The sequence below is a fragment of the Neofelis nebulosa genome, chromosome 7 (assembly GCF_028018385.1).
Source record: "Neofelis nebulosa isolate mNeoNeb1 chromosome 7, mNeoNeb1.pri, whole genome shotgun sequence".
Classification (NCBI taxonomy): Eukaryota; Metazoa; Chordata; class Mammalia; order Carnivora; family Felidae; genus Neofelis; species Neofelis nebulosa.
In genome coordinates, this window is record NC_080788.1 from 18,168,020 (window position 1) to 18,187,294 (window position 19,275).

At 35.4% G+C, this 19,275-nt stretch overlaps 1 protein-coding gene across 5 annotated transcripts in view; it reads left to right on the forward strand.

Moving 5' to 3' along the window:
- Positions 1–19,275, forward strand: part of LRRC28 (leucine rich repeat containing 28) — a 186,561-nt gene that overhangs the window by 46,681 nt on the left and 120,605 nt on the right. For all 5 annotated transcript variants that reach the window (XM_058736730.1, XM_058736729.1, XM_058736733.1 and 2 more), the window contains 3 exons: positions 753–793; positions 15,964–16,001; positions 16,325–16,462. In XM_058736730.1, coding sequence (XP_058592713.1) covers positions 753–793; positions 15,964–16,001; positions 16,325–16,462 — 217 coding nt within the window. The remainder of the gene's footprint in view (positions 1–752; positions 794–15,963; positions 16,002–16,324; positions 16,463–19,275) is intronic.

The window sequence follows — 19,275 nt, forward strand, 5'->3', positions numbered from 1 at the left end:
TTTTTATTTTTTAATTTAATTTTTTATTTTTTAAAATTTCCATCCAAATTAGCATATAGTGAAACAATGATTTCAGGAGTAGATTCCTTAATGCCCCTGACCCATTTAGCCCATCCCCCCTCCCACAACCCCTCCCGCAGGCCTCAATTTGTTCTCCATATTTATGAGTCTCTTCTATTCTGTCCCCTTCCCTGTCTTTATATTATTTTTGTTTTCCTTCCCTCATGTTCATCTGTTTTGTCTCTTAAAGTCCTCATATGAGTGAAGTCATAGGATTTTTGTCTTTCTCTGACTAATTTCACTTAGCATAATACCCTCCAGTTCCATCCACGTAGTTGCAAATGTATTTATTTGTTTTTGAGAGAGAGAGAGAGAGAGAGCAAGCAAGGGAGGGGCAGAGAGAGATGCAAACAGAATTCCAAGCAGGCGTCAGTGCAGAGCCCAACGCACTGCTCACACCCACGAAACTGCTAGATAATGACCTGAGCCGAAATCAAGAGTTGGGCATTAACCCACTTGAGCCACCCAGGTGCCCCAAGACACTGATTTTAAGCGTTCAGATTTATAGATTTAAACTGTAGTATGGGCCATGTAAGCATAAAACCCAGACCTGCTGATTTATTATTTTTGCATTATTTCCTTCAGATTTACACTGCCCCTCCCACCAAAGATAATACTCTGTGTTTAAACTCATTAGAACTGTTTGTACATTTCTCAAAGATAAAATTTAATTCTGAGTTTTTAATTTTCAGCCAGAAAACCTTGCTCAGAAGCTTCCAAACCTTGTGGAACTGTGAGTCTGTTTATTCAAATTTTTTACACAACAAGAATGAAAATACTTTTAAGTTATTTGAAATAATAGGACATATAATTTTAATGTATTCATTTATTATATTTTGGTGTCATGGTCATAGAGGTAGACCTGAAGTTCTGCTAACCCCAATAGTATTTTAAAGTATTTTACCATTTAAATTTGTGTTTTAAATATTTCACCTCAAGGTAGTAAAGATAATGAAAGATACTTCCACCCACCCCACCCCCCACCCCTGGGTACAGCCTCTTTGTCACAGAATCCTTCTGGATAGTCAGTATAATTGGGAAGATTTATTATTGTTACTACATGTGATACTTGATATAAATAGTCCAATGGTATAAAAGGTTTAACACACAGAGGAAAAGCCTATTTTTCTGTGTCCTCCACACTGCATTTGTTTTTTTAATTCTTTTGACAATTACCTCCATAATGCTAAATAATATGTTTACACCTTTGTTTTCTGGTGCATCAACTTTAAGTCTCTATTGACTTACCTGTAAGGAATATACTTAGAATCTTATAATTCCCCTGCTTTCCAGCTCCCTGCTAATTTTGTTGAAGGAGGAGTTTGCACTGCTGTTTCTTGTTCTCTTAATTATTTGGCAAAATTTTCAGGAGGTAAAGTAAGGAAAACTAACTTTATACCTCCATCTTTAATCTGGGAGTCTGTCATTTCCTGTCTCCCCACCGCCCCATCCTTTTATTTTGAAAAATTTCAAACTAACAGAAAAGTTGAAAGCATAATACAGTGAACACCCATATACACTTCACTTAAATTTAACCAGTTAACATTTTGCCACATTGGCTTTCTCTTTCTGTTTCCTACAGTCTTCCTCCCTCCTTCCCTTTCCAGCTCTCACACGCACACACACAAATTACAGACATTATGATACTTTACTACTAAATATATCAGTATGTATCTCCTAATAATAAGGGCAGTATTGCACATAATTATACTATTATCACACTTTAAAAGTAATATTAACTCAGTAATATCATCTAATATGCATTTCATATTTTAATTACCCTAATCCCTCCCATCCTCAGTGTCTTTAAAGTATTGTGCAGATTTGTCTGATTTTTTTCCTCTTGATTAGATTCAGTTTAATCATCTTTGGTAGTGTTCTACCCCATTTACTTTATCAAGTTTTTAATTTCATTCTCTTTATATATGTATATATATGCATATTTTTTGAAAGCCTTTGAGAGTGTTGCATACATCATTTTTTTTTTTTTTTTTACCTCTAAATAGTTTAGTGTATATTTCCAAGAAAGATGTCTTAACATTGTTTTAGGTCTATTTTTTGTTTTTATAGGTTCTTTATAGTTTCCTTCATATAGGTTTTGAACATTTCTAAAATATATTTCTAAACATTTAATATATAATTTTTTGCTAGTGTAAATGAATTTTCTGTTAGCTCTTCTAAGTAGTTACTTTTTCAATATATGAGCACTGTTGGTTTTAGTATGTTAACTTTATATCCTGCTACCTTGCTAAAATCTTGTTGAATTAGTTTTATCATTGATCCCTCAAGGTTTTTCAGGAATACTCTCATGTCTGGAAATACAGATAGTGTTGTTTCTTTTTTTCTAAACCTTAATGCCTTTTATTTATTTTCTCTAGTCTAACTGCATTGGCTAGTCCCTCCAGAACAGTGTGAAATTGTACTTGAGATAATGGGCATCCTTGTTTTGTTTCTCACCTTAGTGGGAATGCCTCCAGGGTTGCCCCATAAGAAAGATGCTGACTTTACAATTAATGTGTGTATGTTCTGTTGTGTTAAATAAATACCCATTTGTATTAATAATCTATTGCTGCTTAACAAATTACCCCAGAATGTAGTGGCTTAAACTGTAGTAGGGGTGCTTAACAGAGTAAATACTTATTATCTCATATTTTCTGAAGGTCTAGAATCTGGGCTTGGCTTAGCTGGGTATCTTGGCCTCAGTGTCTCTTTCAAGGCCGCAATCAAGGTTGTTGCCCAGGGCTGCTGTTTTTACCTGAACATTCAACTAAAGAAGTATCCTCTTCTGTGTTCACTCATGTGGTTGTTGGCAGGAGGACTAAACTCCCTTAGTTCTTGCCACTTGGCTTCTCTATAGTGTTGCTCCCAACATGGCGGCTGGCTTCCATCAGCACAAGGGAAAAAGCAAGAGAGGGTATGCAAGACAGGAGCCACAGCCTTTTTGTCATCTAATCATGGATGTGACATCCCATCACTTTTGCTATTTTCTGTTCATTAGAAACGAGTCAGTAGGTCCAGCCCACACTTAAGGGGAGGCTATAACACAAGGGCCTAAATGCCAGGTAGTAGAGATCAGTGGAGACCGTCTTGGGGGCTACCTACCACATCATTAATTCTGACTTCCTCAAGAATTTGTATTAGTAATGGGTGTGGAATTTATTCAAAGCCTTTTTCAGACTTTAAAGAAAAAATTCTTGAGGACTTCAGGCAGAAAAATGAAACAGTCGTGAAGATGAAGATAATTGCAATATAATACCCCAAACTGTATTATATATCCAGTGGTGGTTGCTTTCAGGCTTGACAGTGTTTTTCTTTGAGCCCTCTAAAAGTATTTTTATATAATATGTATAATATAATGTATAAATGTTTATATATGTTATATACTATAACATAAATAACTGTTATATGTGTATATTATATATAATTATATTATTGTACATTAAATATATATTAAATATACTGTATATTATATAACATAATTATTAAGTATATATTAAATTAATAATTATTTATTATTAAATATTAAAACAATGATCTATGAACTAACAATATATATTAAATATATTATTAATATGTATTATATATTATGTAAATATACTATATATAATAAGTTAGTGGGATTTTAATCATTTTCCACATGTATTAATATATCATTTTTGTCTGGCTACTTTCAAGATTTTGTTTTTTGGTTTTCAGAAATTTAACTATGATGTGCCTTGGTATAATTATCTTTGTATTTATGTTGGAGTTTGCTGAGCTACTTGAATCTGTGAATTTATGTCTTTTCCCAAATTTAATACATTTTCAATTATTATTTCTTTGGGTAATTTTTATGCACTGTTCCCTTTCTCCTTCTTGGGCACTGTTTACACATTACATCTGTTAATGTTGTCCTACATTCCTCTGAGGCACTGTTCGTGTTTCCTTCAAGCTTTTTTCTCTCTGCATTTTAGATTAGGTCATTTATATTGATCTTTTTCAAGTTCATAAACTCTTTCCTTTGTAACATTAATTCTGTTGTTTAGCTTCATCTTGTAATTTTTTCAGTTTTAGGATTTTCTTTCTTTTATTCTATTTCTTGTCTTTATATTATAGGCATATTTTACTTTAGATCACTATGTATATCTATATAAAAATTTCTTGTCTGCTAATTCCAACATCTTGGTTATCTTGAGCTTGATCTCCATTGTTTATTGTTTTTAATGGATCACATTTTCTTGGGTTTTCATATGTTGAATAATTTTAGATTATATCATGATAATTGGGGATTTTATGTCTTGGAGACTGGAATCTGTTGTATTCATTCAGAGAGTGTTGATATTTTTGCTTTAGGAGGTAATTTACCTGGTTTGACTCAGACAAGTAAACTGGTTTTTGGAGGGCAGCTGAAAGCTCAGTCCAGTTCTTTCACCTGGACTGTAATTTCTTCCATATTTGCATGGTTCTGGGATTGCCATTGATTTAGGCAAAGTTTATAAATAGAATTTGGGGTTACGCTTCCCTGGCTCTTTTTTTCGGGTATTTTCCCTTTACTTGCCAGTGGTCATGGTTTCCCTGAACTCTCCTCCTGTTCTTTAGGTTAGTAAGAATGAAGTTTCCTGTTAGAATTTTAGCCACTTTGCATGGTAACTGTCTGTACCCTGCCTTACACTAAATGCTGTTTAAAAAACAAAACTCAAACTCACCCAGTGCCATTCCTTCTTCTAAGTTTTGACTCTTCTCCAGGATGGCTTGTTTTTGTTTACTCTGCAGTGCCTTAGAGTCGTGTGCGTGCGTGCGTGTGTGTGTGTGTGTGTGTGTGTGTGTGTGTGTGTGTTATCTGCCAGAGGATCAGTCCGGTGGGAGTTTATTCTGCTGTACTGAATTGAAACTTGCATTCTTTTATTTTAACCTCTCTGTGTCTTTATAACTCAAGTGATTTTCTTGAAGTCAACATTTTGATTGTTTGATTTTTGACCAATCTGACAATCTAGGCCATTTAACTGGAGTGTTTAGATCATATTACGTTTAATGGGATTACTGATATGATTCATTTTAAGTGAACCATCTTACAGTTTGGTTCTATGTGTCTCAACTGTTATTTATTTTTTCCCTCTTCTCTCCTTCTTTAAAATTATTTCAGTGTTATGTAGGACCCCATTTTACTAACCACTACTGACTTATTAACTCTCAGTGTTTTAAGGCTTACGTTGTGCTTCCTTAACCTTTTACAGTCTCCCTTTACATAACAGACCACTTACTTCACTTGTAATGTGGGAACTGTACATCAGTACTTCATTCTTTGTGCTGTTGTTGTGTATGTGTGTTTGTGTATCTGTCAGCATACGAATATACGTACGTATCGTGTATGTCAGTCAGGGGCCAGTTGGGAGATGGAAACCGTACCCCTAGTTGAAACAGGGAAAATTAATATAAAGAATTGCTGACTAGTGAGGTGTTATTAACCGCTAAAAGAGATTAAGAGAACTCTGTGGTATTCAGAAGTAGCAAGTACAAAAAACAGCTATGACTTCTGGGCTGAGAGAAAGTAGACAAGGAAGGGACTGAAAAGACTTAGGAGAGCTCCAGCCCCTAGGCTGAGATTGAGAGCTCTTCAGTGAAGGGCCTGACTGGGAGCATACAGCCTGCTGTTGGCCGAGAAGCTTGCCAGCTGGTTTAGGCTGGAGCCGATCTGTAATATCAGCTCACTGTTGGAGGAAGGTGTTGGTAGTCTGGAGCTGTTGTGTAGAAGCAGCTTGACAGTGTGGCCTAGCTACCACAGAAGTGGCCACGGGGTGGTAGGACAGTTGCCTGAGGCCCGTTGAAGCTGGTATGTAGAAGTGCATTGATGGATGGGGAGAGTGGGCCTGGGGGTGCGGCCAGAGCTGCTTCAGAGCTGGGTGGGGAGTCACGGTTGGAGGATGCAGCTTGAGGTTTCCCAACAGGGCTGCCGAGGTGAGTGCTTCTGGGCCTTGGCTCCTGTGCTAAATAAACAGTTGCTGGGGGACTGGACCCAGAAGGGAGGTCCTTGCTGCTGCTGTCATCTGATAGAGTCACTCCAGTGCCCTCTTCCAGCCCTAATGTTAGGCCAGTTGACAAGGGAGAGTTGACAGCGTCCAGGTCAATCGGGTATAGAAGGTAGATCTGGAGCTGACAGACCAAACTGATACATTGTTAATTCTCAAGAAATTTAAAATGAGGAAAATTGTCTTTTATATTCATTCCTATATTCTCTCAGATTTGGTTTACCTGAGTAAAGTCTTTATCTCTCCTTTTTTAAAACAAATTAAACTTTTTCCTTTGAGATAATGGTGGATTCTCATGGAATTGTAAGAAGTAATACAGAAAGATCCCATATACCCTTGTAGTTTCCAGCAGCATTCACATCTTGCATAACTATAGTGCAAGATGAGCACCAGAAAATCGGCACTAGTGTGATCTTCCTCCAGCGTTCATCATTTTCTGTGCACTCATTTGTGTGTGTGTGCGTGTGTTCTGTGCAATTTTATCACATGTGTACATTTGTACAATCCCTACCATAGTCGGGTAGAGAGAGTACTTTCATCACTGCAAGCATTGCTTGAACTGCCCTTTAATTTTTTTATTTTTATTTTTATTTATTTTTAAATATGAAATTTATTGTCAAATTGGTTTCCATACAACACCCAGTGCTCATCCCAACAGGTGCCCTCCTCAATGCCCATCACCCACCCTCCCCTCCTTGAACTGCCCTTTTATAATCATGTTACACACGGTCCCCAAACCCTGGTAACTGCTACTCTGTTCTCCATCTCTATCATTTTATCACTTTAGCAATATTATGTAAATGAAAGCATATAGTATATAACCTTTTGTGACCTTTTTTTCATCCAGCACAATCCCTTGAGATCCATTCAAATTGTTGCATGTATCAATAGTTTGTTCCTCTTTGTTGCTGAATTATATTTCATGGTATGGATGTAATGCAGTTTCTTAGACCATTTACCCATTGAAGGACATATTGGTTGTTTTGTTTTTATGTGTAATAATTGATACTGCTTGTAGCATTTCTGTACTTTTATTTATCTTTTTGGTGAATAAGTTTCCATTTCTCTGAGATAGATGACTAAGACTGCAATTGCTGAGTCCTGTGGTAATTACACGTGTCACTTTTTTTTTTGGTTGAGATATAATTCACATACCATAAAATTCACCCTTTTAAGTATATAATTCAGTGGTTTTAGTATATTCACAAGGTTGAGCAGCCATTACTGCTGTCTAATTCCAAAACATTCTCATCACCTCAAAAGAAACCCATTTAGCAGTCATACCCCCCTCCCCCAACCCCCTAATAATTCCTTGGTGACCAATAATCTGCTTTCCATTTCTATGGCTATGCCTGTCCTGGACATTTCATGTAAATGGAATCATACAGTATGTGGCCTTTTGGGTCTTGCTGCTTTAACATAGCATGTTTTCAGGGTTCATTTATGTTGTAGTATGTTTCAGAATGCATTCTTTTTTGTGGATATACCATGTTTTGTTTATCCATTCTTTAGTTGATAGATATTTGGGTTGTTCACACATCTTGGCTATGGTGAATAATGCAGTTATGAACATTTCGTGTAGAAGTTTATATATGAATGTGTATTTTCAGTTCTTTAGGGTTTATCCTACTAGTGGAATTGCATTGTTAGCTTTGTTTAACCTTTTGAGGAACTGCCAAACTGTTTTCCAAAGCTGCATCATTTTACAATTCCACCAACAGTATGTGAGGATCCTAACTTCTTCTCCACATCCTCATTAACACTTGTTGCTTTCTGTCCTTTTGATTATTGTCATCCTAGTAGGTGTGAATTGGTATATCATAGTTTTGATTTGTATTTTTCTATTGATCTTTTTTCATTTGCTTATTGTCTGTTTATATATTTCTTTGGAGAAATGTCTATTCAAATCTGTTGTCTATTTTAAAATTATGATATTTTTATTGTAGAGTTGTAAGAGTTTTTTATGTATTTGTATGCCTTATATATTTGAGATAGCTCTGTATATTTAAGTGCTTTATATTTTTGAGATATATATATTTATATATTTGAATGCTTTATATATTTGATACCATATCAGATACATACTTTTAAAATATTTTCTTCCATTCATGGTTTATCTTTTCACTTTCTTGATAATTTTTTATCTAGCATTTTGTGTTTTGGTATCATATCTACGAAATTGTTTTAATCCAACATTATGAAGATTTACCTGTTTTTCTTAAGTTGTATCATTTTAGCTCTTACATTTAGGTCTTTGATCCATTTTGAGTGAATTTTTGCATACGATGCAATGTAAAGGCCTAACTTCTGTTTTTGCATATGCAACTCCAGCTATCTCAGCACGATTTATTGAAAAGGATACCCTTTCCCTATTGAATTGTCTTGGCACCTTTGTCAAAAATCATCTGACCATGAACATGTCGGCATATTTCTGGATGCTCAATTTTTTTCCATTGATCTATTTGTCTATCTTCTTGCCAGTAGCACACAACTTGATTACTGTAGCTTTATAGTTAAGTTTTGAAATTGAGAAGTATGATTCCTTCAACATTATTCCCATTTCTCAAAATTGTTTTAGCTCTTCTAAATCCCTTGCATTTCCATGTGAGTTTTAACATCTGCTTGTCAAATTATGAAGAAAAAAAGGTATCTGTGATCAGTGGTGGCAATGGTATTGAATCTTTAGATCAATATGTGGAATATTGCTGTCTTATGTCTTCTAATCTATGAATGTGAGATGTCTTTCCATTTGATTAGGTCTTCAATTTCTTTCAACATTTTTGTGTTTGAACACCGAACACTTTTCAGTGTAAAAATCTTGAATTTGTTAAACTTATTCCTAAGTTTAACTTATTCTTTTTTAAAATTAAAAAAAATTTTTTTTGAGTAGGCTTCACACTCAGTGCAGAGCTCGATATGGGGCTTGAACTCATGACCTGAGCTGAAATTAAGAGTCGGACGCTTAACGAACTGAGCTATCCAGGCGCCCCAGTATTTATTCTTTTGATGCTGTTATATGTGGAATGGTTTTTCTTAATTTCACATTAGAATTGCTCACTGTCTGGTATGTAAGAATACACCTGATTTTTGTATATTGATCTTTTATCCTCAGCCTTGCTGAACTCATTTATTAGCTCTAATTTTTTTTTTTTTGGTAGATTCCATAGGATTTTCTATACACAAGATCATGTCATCTGCCAGTGAAGATAGTTTCATTCCTTCCTTTCCAATATGTATGCCTTTTATTTCTTTTTCTTGCTTTATTTTTGGCTGTAACATGGAATATTGAATAAAAGTGGGGAGACCAGACATCTTTGTGTTGTTTCTGCCTGATGTTAGGGGGAAAGCTTTCAGTCTATTGCCATTCAGTGTGATGATGGCTATAGATTTTTCATAGGTACCCTGTATGTAATTGAGGAAATTCCCTTTTATTGCTTGTTTGTTGAGTATTTTTAGCATAAAAGGGTGTTTGATTTTGTCATATGGTCTTTTTTTCATCTACTGAGATGAATGTGTTTTTTTTTTTCTTTATCCTGTTAATATAGATGTTGATTTTTGCTTGTATGTTGAACCAACCCTGCATCAATGAGGGAAAATCCCATTTGGTCGTGGAGTATAATCCTTTTTATAACTTGCTGGGTTTGGCTTACTAGTATTTTGTTGATGAATTTTGTGTCTGTATTCATAAGGGAAACTGGTCCTTGGTCTTCCTTTGTTGCGATTTCCTTGGTTTAGGTATCAAGGTAATATTGGCCTCATAGAATGAGTTGAAAGAGTTCCCTCCTCTCCTTTTCCTTTCCTTTTCTTTTTTTTTTTTTTTAAAGTTATCTGCTCAGTTACCTTAGTGGTCACCTGATGGTTAGATTAGAGATTTCCTTCGCTACCTGAATCCAGTAGTCTCCCAGTTTTTGCTGAGGACTTCTGTTATTGTATGGTGGCATGCCTTCAGCTCCCAGCCAGGCATTTGACAACTTTGCCTTATCCTGCGCTTCCTGCTTATGCAGGAGCCTCAAGTTCGGCAGAGCTGATTGCTTAGAGTCTTTCACCTCTTTCCTGAGCATTTGCACGTTTCTGACCTGCCTTAGACCTTCTAGAATTCCAGAAATACACCAGAGCTTTTCACAGCTCCTCTGGACATCTTGCCCAGCTTTTCCATTTAAGGTTTTTGGTTGTCTATTGTTTGCACCAGCTGTTATTTATTGACTCAGGTGGATGTGAAGTCAAACAATTGCCCATAATGTGTTTCAACTGGGAAAAGAGTTTTTGTAGGGGGCAAGTTTCTAGGCAGATCAAATTAAAAAGAGCTTTGCAGGTGGGGCCTTTCAGGGAACCTTGAGACAAAGTCAAATGACACCAGTTCCCTGGGAGTGAGTGCTGACCTGGTTTTGTCCCTTCAGGCGCTAGGCACGCTGCCGCTTTTTCACTTCGATTGTGGACCAGGTTTTTGTTTTGTTTTTCCATGCTTCTGCAGAGTGGAGAGTGAGGGATACAATTAGAAGAATTGAAAATGCCCCAAAGTTCACACAGCTCCCTGTGCTTACTGAGATTTTTGCCATTTTTCTTAAGATATAACCCTCCTTGTATCACTTTGGTTAGTTTCCAGAGTTTTGTACATAAGCTTCTTACTACTACTTTTGCCAATATTCTTGTTGATTTTATGTAAAATAATTTTTGGAGGCCCTTACTCTTTCACTTTTGTTCTGGATTTGTAGTTTCCTAAGAAATTGCCAAATAATTTTCCAGGTTGGCTCCACCTTTTTATATTCTCCCCGAGCAAGGTATTGTTTCAGTTTCTCCACATCTCACCAGTATTTGGTGTTACCATTAGTTTTTATTTTTGTCATTTTGATAGATGTGTGGTTTTATGTCATTGTGATTTTAATGTATATTTTTCTAATGGTTAATGATACTGAACCTCTTTTCAAGTATGTGTTGGTTACCTGTGTCTTTTCTTCAGTGAAACGCATTTGTTGCTCTTTTTCTAGTTGGATTTATTTTTATTCTTCAGTTTTAAGAGGTTTTTATTTTTTTTTTTTTTACAAATTATAGAAACCAGTTCTTTGTTGTATATGTTGTTTACAAATATTTTCTCCCAATTTGTAGTTTGTCTTTTTTTTTTTAAGTTTTTTTTTTAGAAATTTATTTATTTCAAGAGGAAGAGAGAGAGAGAGAGAGAGTCCCAAGCAGGCTGTGCACTGTCAGTGTAGAGCCCAACACGGGACCCGAACTCATGAACTGTGAGAATGTGACCTGAGCCAAAGTCAGACGCTCCCACAACTGAGCCACCCAGATGCCCCTATCTTTTCATTCTCTTTCTATTCTTTTGTAGAGCAAAAGTTTTACATTTTATCAGTTCTGCTTTTATGGATGTTTTTAGTGTCAAGTCTAAGAATTCCTTGTCTAGCCTTAGGCCCTGAAGATTTTCTGTGAGAAAAAATCTCACATTAGTTTTTTCTCTGAAAATGTTACAGTTTTTGTTTTACAAACATCTTCATAGTCTTGAAGTTTTTGTTTATTTGTTTTGATCTTCTGGAATTAAAATGCTTTTTTTTTATATAGATGGCAAACAGCCCATATTATTTTATTTTTAAAGTTTATTTTGAGAGAGAGAGAAAGTGCATAAGCAGGGGAGAGGTGGAGAGAGAAGGAAAGCAAGAATCCCAAGCAGGCTTCACGCTGTCAGCGCTGAGCCTGACATGGGGCTTGAGCCCATGAACCATGAGATCATGACCTGAGCCAAAATCAAGAGTCAGATGGATGTTCAGCCAACTGAGCCACCCAGGCACCCCTGGAATTAGAATTCTTGATGACGTTTTTTTTTCTTTTCTTTCAGCACTTTTATGATGTTCCTTATCATCTGGCTTGCACAGTTTCTGAAGAGACATCTCCTGTTATTCTTATATTTGTTCCTCTGTATGTAATGTGTTTATTTTTTCTTTATCTACATTGAAGATTTTTGATTTTATGCTCATTTTCAGGGATTTGATTTTGATGTATCTTGTGGTTTTCTTTTTTTTAAATTTTTTAACCTTTATTTATTTTAGTTTTGAGAGACAGACACAGAGTGCTAGAGGGGGAGGGGCAGAGAGAGAGGGAGACACAGAATCCAAAGCTCCAGGCTCTGAGCTGTCAGCACAGAACCTGACACGGGGCTTGAACTCACGAACAGTGAGATCATGACCTGAGCTGAAGTCGGCCGCTCAACCGACTAAGCCACCTAGGCGCCCCTTCTTTTTCTTTATATTTGACATTCGTTTAGCTTCTTGGGTTCGTGTTTCTATGATTTTCATCAAATTTGGCAATTTCTTGACGTTATTTCTTTAGATATTTATTTCTATACTCCTGTCTCTGTTTCTGGGACTCTTGCATGTTTGTTACACTGTTTAGTATTTTCCTTTAATCACTGACACTCTTTTCAGTTTTTTTCCATCTTTTTTTGTCTCTGCGTGCTTCAATATGGACAAATTGTATTTCTCTGTCTTCAGTGTCAGTAATATTTTCTTCTTCAGTATCTAATTTGCTGTTCATCCCACCTAGTGAAGTTGTTTTACTTTGTTCATTATGTTTTTGAACTCTAGAAGTTCTGTTTGGTTCTTCTTCATACCTTAACGTCTCTCTTGCAGTGTTCATATTATCCTTTAAATAGCTTGCTATATTTTTTGTAGTTGTTCTAATGTCTTTGTTTGCTAATTTTATTGTTTCTATTATACTGGATCTACTTGTATTGACTGTTTTTAACCCTGGGTATTGGTCACACTTTCTTGATTCTTGGCATATCTACTACTTTTCGATTGGATGCTGGATCTTGTAAGTTTTACATTGGTGAGTCTGTAGACTTTGTTGTCTGCCTTTTTCTTGTGCCGCCTTATTCTGGCATGAGGTTATTTGCAGTTTAGTTTGATCTTTTCATGGTTTGTCTCCACACTTTGTGAGGACAGGTCTAGAGTAGTAACCTCTACTTTAGTGGTAGTTTAACTCTATTACTAAGGCATGGCCTTTATAGGATCTGATTTGAATGTGCCAAATAATCAATAAGACTTGCTGCTCAGAACTTAAATGCCTTCTAGTCTGGTGTGAGCTCTGTGGACCATTCAGCAGATAGATTTTCAGTTACTTTGCCTAGGCTACATTTTACTATTCAGCTATCAGTCAGAGAATCCTTCAGTTTTTAAAGGATTTTTTTCCCTGTAGTATCCTCTCCCCCAAACTCTACCCCACCACCCCACAACTTCCAGTTGCCTCGGTTTCTCTGAATTCTGACTTGTGTCTCCATAACTTAGTGAGACGTACATACTTTGTTTGGGACGCAGTCCTATACCATCAGTTTTACATCCAGGCAGAAACCTAGGGATCTTGTGTGGCTTGCCTTGTTTCTTCTCTCTCAGATAACATAATCCTAATTTCCTGTTTTTAATATCAAAATAATTGTGTCATATATTCCTTCCAATTTTCTTTTTGCTTACAGCAGTCAGGTAAATCTGGTCCCTGTTACTCCATTATGGCTGGAAATAAAAGTCCTGATCTTTTAATCAGCAACCTTTTTATTTTGGAACAATTTTATATTTACAGAAAAGTTGTAAAGATAGTGCAGAGTTCCAGTATACTTCTCATCCACTTTCTCCTGTTTTTAGCATCTTAAAATTTTGTCAAAACTAAGAAAGTGACATTGGCATAATACTATTAAGTAAACTTCTGTATTTAATTTTATTTAAAAAACTGCCAGACCACCTTCCAAAGTGGCTGTACTGTTTTGCATTCCTACAGCAATGAAAGAAAGTTCTTGCATTATAGGAGAACATGATGAAAACCAGTTACATTGAAACTCCAACATTTCAATTACTTTGAAATTACAAAAAGCAAGTAAAGAGAAGTGACTCAAAATTGTTGAACCTTTGATTACAGGTGACTCATGATAACTGTATAACAACAATAACAGTGGCATTCATGGCACTCTGATTATTCTAAAAGCCTTACATTTATTGATTTATTTAATCCTTACAACATCCCTATGTTGTTGGTGTTACTATTCTCTGCTCCTACAGATTATGAAAGTGAGAAGTTGAGTTTGGCCACAAGGCTACTGAAATGCGGTCATTCTGGCTCCAGAGCTTGCTCTCTGATCCATTCCACCAGTGATGATTCTTTATCAGTTGCACATCACAATAACTTGAGGAGTTGAGATGGTGTTTCACTTGGTGGGGGATGGTCCTGGGCACCTACATTTTGTAGTTAGGATTGGGAACATTCTCTTCTTACTGTAGACCACTCTTTACTTTAATGTAGATAAATTTAATGTGTTAAAATACACCTTTTGATTTCATTCATGATGTTGAGTGCTTTGGTTCATCTTTTGATTTCGACATTTTAGGATCCTTTCGCATATGTAGAAATTGAGGCAAATGTATTGTGGGTAACTGAAAATCAACTGTCTCTTTATTTTGGTGTCTAGGCACTCTGGCTTTTGTATAACAAATGTAAATGTGTGTATATGTACGTATGTGTGTGTGCATACTTATTTACATAGAGTCTTTTAGTTCAAAGAATTTTTAGAGTCACCTGAGAGTGCGGTTAGGAATTCCTTCCTAAAATTAATGTTTAAAGAATATGGATTTTAAAATGTGAAATCAGTTTATACATACAAAGCAAGGAATAAAAATATCATAGAATGGTATAATTGTTTAACATGTTTTAGGCCCAGCAGGTTAGTACCTACACAGAATTTATTAAATGCAGCATGGAATAATCTTAAATGTATTAATTTTGTGTCTTATTTTGTGTCAGTGACATTGTAACCTTTGATGTTAGGTTTAATAATGTAGAAGAAAATTTCAAAATTAAATTTAAAAATACTTTATGAAGACTGATTGATGAAGCATAGTAAATAAAATGATAGTTTTGAAAAGATCAAAAAAATTTAGTTCTCTGAAAATCAGTGATACAAATTTATTTATATTAACGTTTTCTTTATGTTATGTAGCTAAGTTCCATGCCCAATATGGGGCTTGAACTCACAACCCTGAGATTAAGAGGTGCATGCTGTGCCAACTGAGCCAGCCAGGCGCCCCATACATTTATTTTTTAAAATTATTACTATGTGATCTCCAGTTGTCACTGTTTTGTTCTGAATCAGGCTGCTGCTGATTGCATAAAGTCTCCACCAGAGGGTGCTAAAGATACTTCAGTGGGAAAAGTGTTATTTACTTAGGCTTGCCTGGACTTGTCAGCCGGATAACTTTTTTTTTTTTTTCTTTTTTAAGAAAAGAATTTGATTCTTGTTTATGAGACTTCCTTTTGCTGTGAAATAAATTATGTACCTTGACAGTTGAGTATTTTGACAGATACTGTAAATGATCAGCATTTAGTCTCTCCATTCTTGGTTCTCTGTCAGCATATTAGCTTGAAATAGCCTTGGTTTGCTTATTTTGTAAGTCTTCCATTTGAAATTAAAAGTTGCATTTTCATTTACATAATAAGTGTTGATTTTTCTTTACACAATAGGTGTTTTTCTGAAAACCCGAATACTTTAAAATGAACTAGAAAAACTAGTAATTTGTTTTGTAATTTGTAATTTGTTTTGTAAAACTAGTAATTTGTCAGTTTAAAAAAATAACTCGAAATACATCTATTGTGTATGCTTTTATTTTAAAATAACAACTTAGATCAGTAAATAGGTTTAATATTTGCCATTCCAGCATAAAATACCATTCTGAAAATATTATTAATTATCTGTGATGACCATGTGCTTTATGGCATGCACTTAGATTGGGGTATGATAGAACATTTTGGTCCCTTTATATTTGATAAATTTCTAAGTGAGCATTTTACAAATTGGTTATCTAGCAAAAGGACTGAATGATAACAGCTCCGTTTTTTTTTTTTTTTTCTTCTTTCCCCACAGATACCTTCACTCAAATAACATAGTTGTGGTGCCAGAAGGTAAGGGCACTCCAATTTTAGTTACGACATAACCATAGTTTAAGCTTTGCTTTATAATATAAAGCAAATTTTGGTTGGTGTATTAGGGAATTTTACTTATAAAGCATCTTTAACTTGTTAGTTTCAAAGATTGTCTCCCCTAATTAGTAAATTCAGTTAGCAGTTTTGATTGAATTAAAAGATCTATGTTTTTACTATTTTGCAAGCAACAGAGGCAGGGATATTAACTATTAAAATATTTAATTTGGTAGTACTTGCATTAAAGATTTGTCATAACACTGGGTCAAATTAATTTTCCCTTCACCTTTCTTTTCTTTTTGAAGCCATTGGATCTCTCATAAAACTCCAATGTTTGGATCTTAGTGACAATGCCTTAGAAATTGTTTGCCCAGAAATTGGTCGTCTGAGAGCTTTACGTCATCTTCGATTAGCTAATAACCAACTGCAATTCCTACCTCCAGGTAATCATAGTCTATAGCACAAAGTAGTTTCTTGCCTATTTACAAATCTGTTATGCCTGTTTCTCACTGTGTGTCTAGGCAGTGGGCTTTGGGTGTATTTAGGATTTGAGGTGGTCCGTTTGTTTGAAGGTGAAACTAAGGGTGAAATGTGTTTAAGGGAGTTTTCCCTGATGCAGACATGAGAAGGTGGCATTTATGCTTTTACCTACAATTACTACAATTATGCATTGCAGTCAGTGCCCCGTCAAGTCACTGCCGTGGTGAAATATTTGTACAAAAAGGTAATTCAGTTCAGAATATTTTACATAGAGAATTCAGATGAACTTTGCATGATGTAATCATTTTAGTATCCAAAAAGGAAATACGTACAGTGTTTTCTCTCATTCTCTAGTGAGGTAATTGTTGTACATTAACTTTGATTTAATAAATCTTACTAGAATTTCACAGCAGAATTTAAGTTTGAATCCTGGGACTAACTGTCATTTCTGCCTACTGAATATCCTCTTAGATTGTGATGTGCCCGAGTATGGTACCAAAATTCTGCATTCTCCTGAGCTACCATTAAACCCCGTGACTTTCTTATAGGGAGCATCCAGGGACCTTCCTTTGTGAATCCATACATTTGCAAGTTTTGCCATATGTCATCTTCCATATTTAAAAAAAAAAAAAAGATGAAGTATGTAAAAAAAATTTTTTTTTAACTTGTGCTTTAGGTATTATATGGAAGTTACTTTGCATTCAAGAATGAGCAGAGAAAAAGGCAGATGTCACATTGTTGAGGCTTATTTCTACTTAGTAACTCAGGAACACCAACCAGTCTCTTAGTGTATCCAGGTGAAATGTGTGACTCAACCAGAATTACAAATTACTACCTGTTGTAGGACTTCAGGGTCATGTGAGAATGTTAAAAACTACTCTAAACTATTCATGTTTAATCCATGAATGAAAAAATCTGTAATATTTCTTTGTGATATAAAAGACACCTTCTCTAAAGGTTTTCAAATATAAAAATTTCTGAGTGAAGCATTATAACTGATTAATTTTTAGACTTTACATGCTGGCCTTAATATGTAGGCTCAATATTTACAAAAAGAGTACAGCAGTTGACTCTGCTTAAGAAATTCTTTAACCCCATATAATTACTGTCTTACATTTTCCAGTTACAGTTAATACAAAAAATTTTAATGTGGTGTAGGAATCTGATCTTTTCCTTTAGAGTTTATTGTATGTAATCGGGCTCAGTGGTGTTTTATCATTCTAGCTTTCAAGGAGTTTATATATTCAGATACTCAGGAAATTAGATTCTCTTTTGGAGATTGCCTGGGAAATGTATCAGTAAAGATAATACTTCGGGTTTTCATACTCTCATATATGAAACTTCTACAAGATCTATTGTAGAATCAAAATACATGAATATAATACTGTACTTATAAGTCCTTTTTTATATAAATTTAAGGAGCATATGACAAATGCAGTTCTCTGTTAAACCATTGTTCCTTATATTCTATTATTCTGTTTTTTCCTGTAATATAAGAACATTTTGTGGTAGAATGTGGTCATTTCCTTCCATTATATACTCTTGGAGATTAAGGATGTGCTACTGATATCATTGACTGCTTCCTAATAACCAGTGAAGGGTATAGGTTTTTGGACTGCTTTCATATCATTTTTAGTTTATATTTCACCTGTTGCGTGATTGTAAGCATTTATTTCTGGTTTTGTTTCCATAGCTCTCTTCTGTTGTATATGTTTGGTTTTGCCTGTTTTGAGTAAAATTACATACAGCAATAGCTGTATTTTGAATAGAAACTTTTGACTGAGCCATATGTAGATTTTTTTCATTCTAGGCCATCATGAGTAGCAGTGGACTAGATCTTACTAATTATTTGGTTCACTTTATCTTTTTATGAGTTAATTGCGAGTGTTATGATTTGAATGGCAGTGGGGCTAGGTACATGTCCCCCAGTGTTTGATCGTGTTGGTCATATACAGCGGGAAATATTCTAAGTGTAGTTAAAAAAAAAAAATGTGAGGGCTCCCGTGTTGTCTGCATTTGATGACAGTAGAGATCATTTGATATTTGATTGTTACCTCCACCCAGTCCTGGCTATCATGTATGACATAAACTTCTATGTGTTATATTTCCTCAAAGACTTAACATTTCATTATGTGGATTTGTTGTGGTTGAAAACCTTTGAATATAATTTTGTATTCAGTATTTAAAATTTGAAAAGTTTTAGACTGATATTTGAAAAATCTGAACCATTTGAAACATCTAGATGCATATAGAGTTTTAAACTTAGGATCTAAGAATGGATTATAGGGGTTTCATGAACGCCATGTAGTTTGCACACAGTTTGGTATCTGCGATTATGTACATGTTATGAAAAAGGTCCAGTGTTCCTGCCAGTTTCTCAGACACATCAATGACTCATAGTGGCTGATTCTGTTGAGCTGTCTGCCAATACCCACATGGTAGTGGTGGCCTTGTGGACTGGAACTCATCTTCTGGGATGTCTCTTTCCCCCATTCTGTTAGATTGCGTGTCTGGCCATTTTCTTACCTTGTGATGTGGCCTTATCTCTACAATTGATTGGTCCTGGTGTTGGTACCTGACCCAAGCAGGACAGTTCTCATCCTGGGAATTTTAGAAGAGGCTGGTGAGGGGCAAGGAAAGAGAATAAGAGAGAGCAGGGAAATTGGAAAAAGAAAATCAACCTCTCTTTCTCTCTGAGCTGTTGCACAATGCTGTGTAATCTTGTGAGGCACTGGGAAGTGGGCACACGGACTGGGAAACAGAAGAAACACTTCTG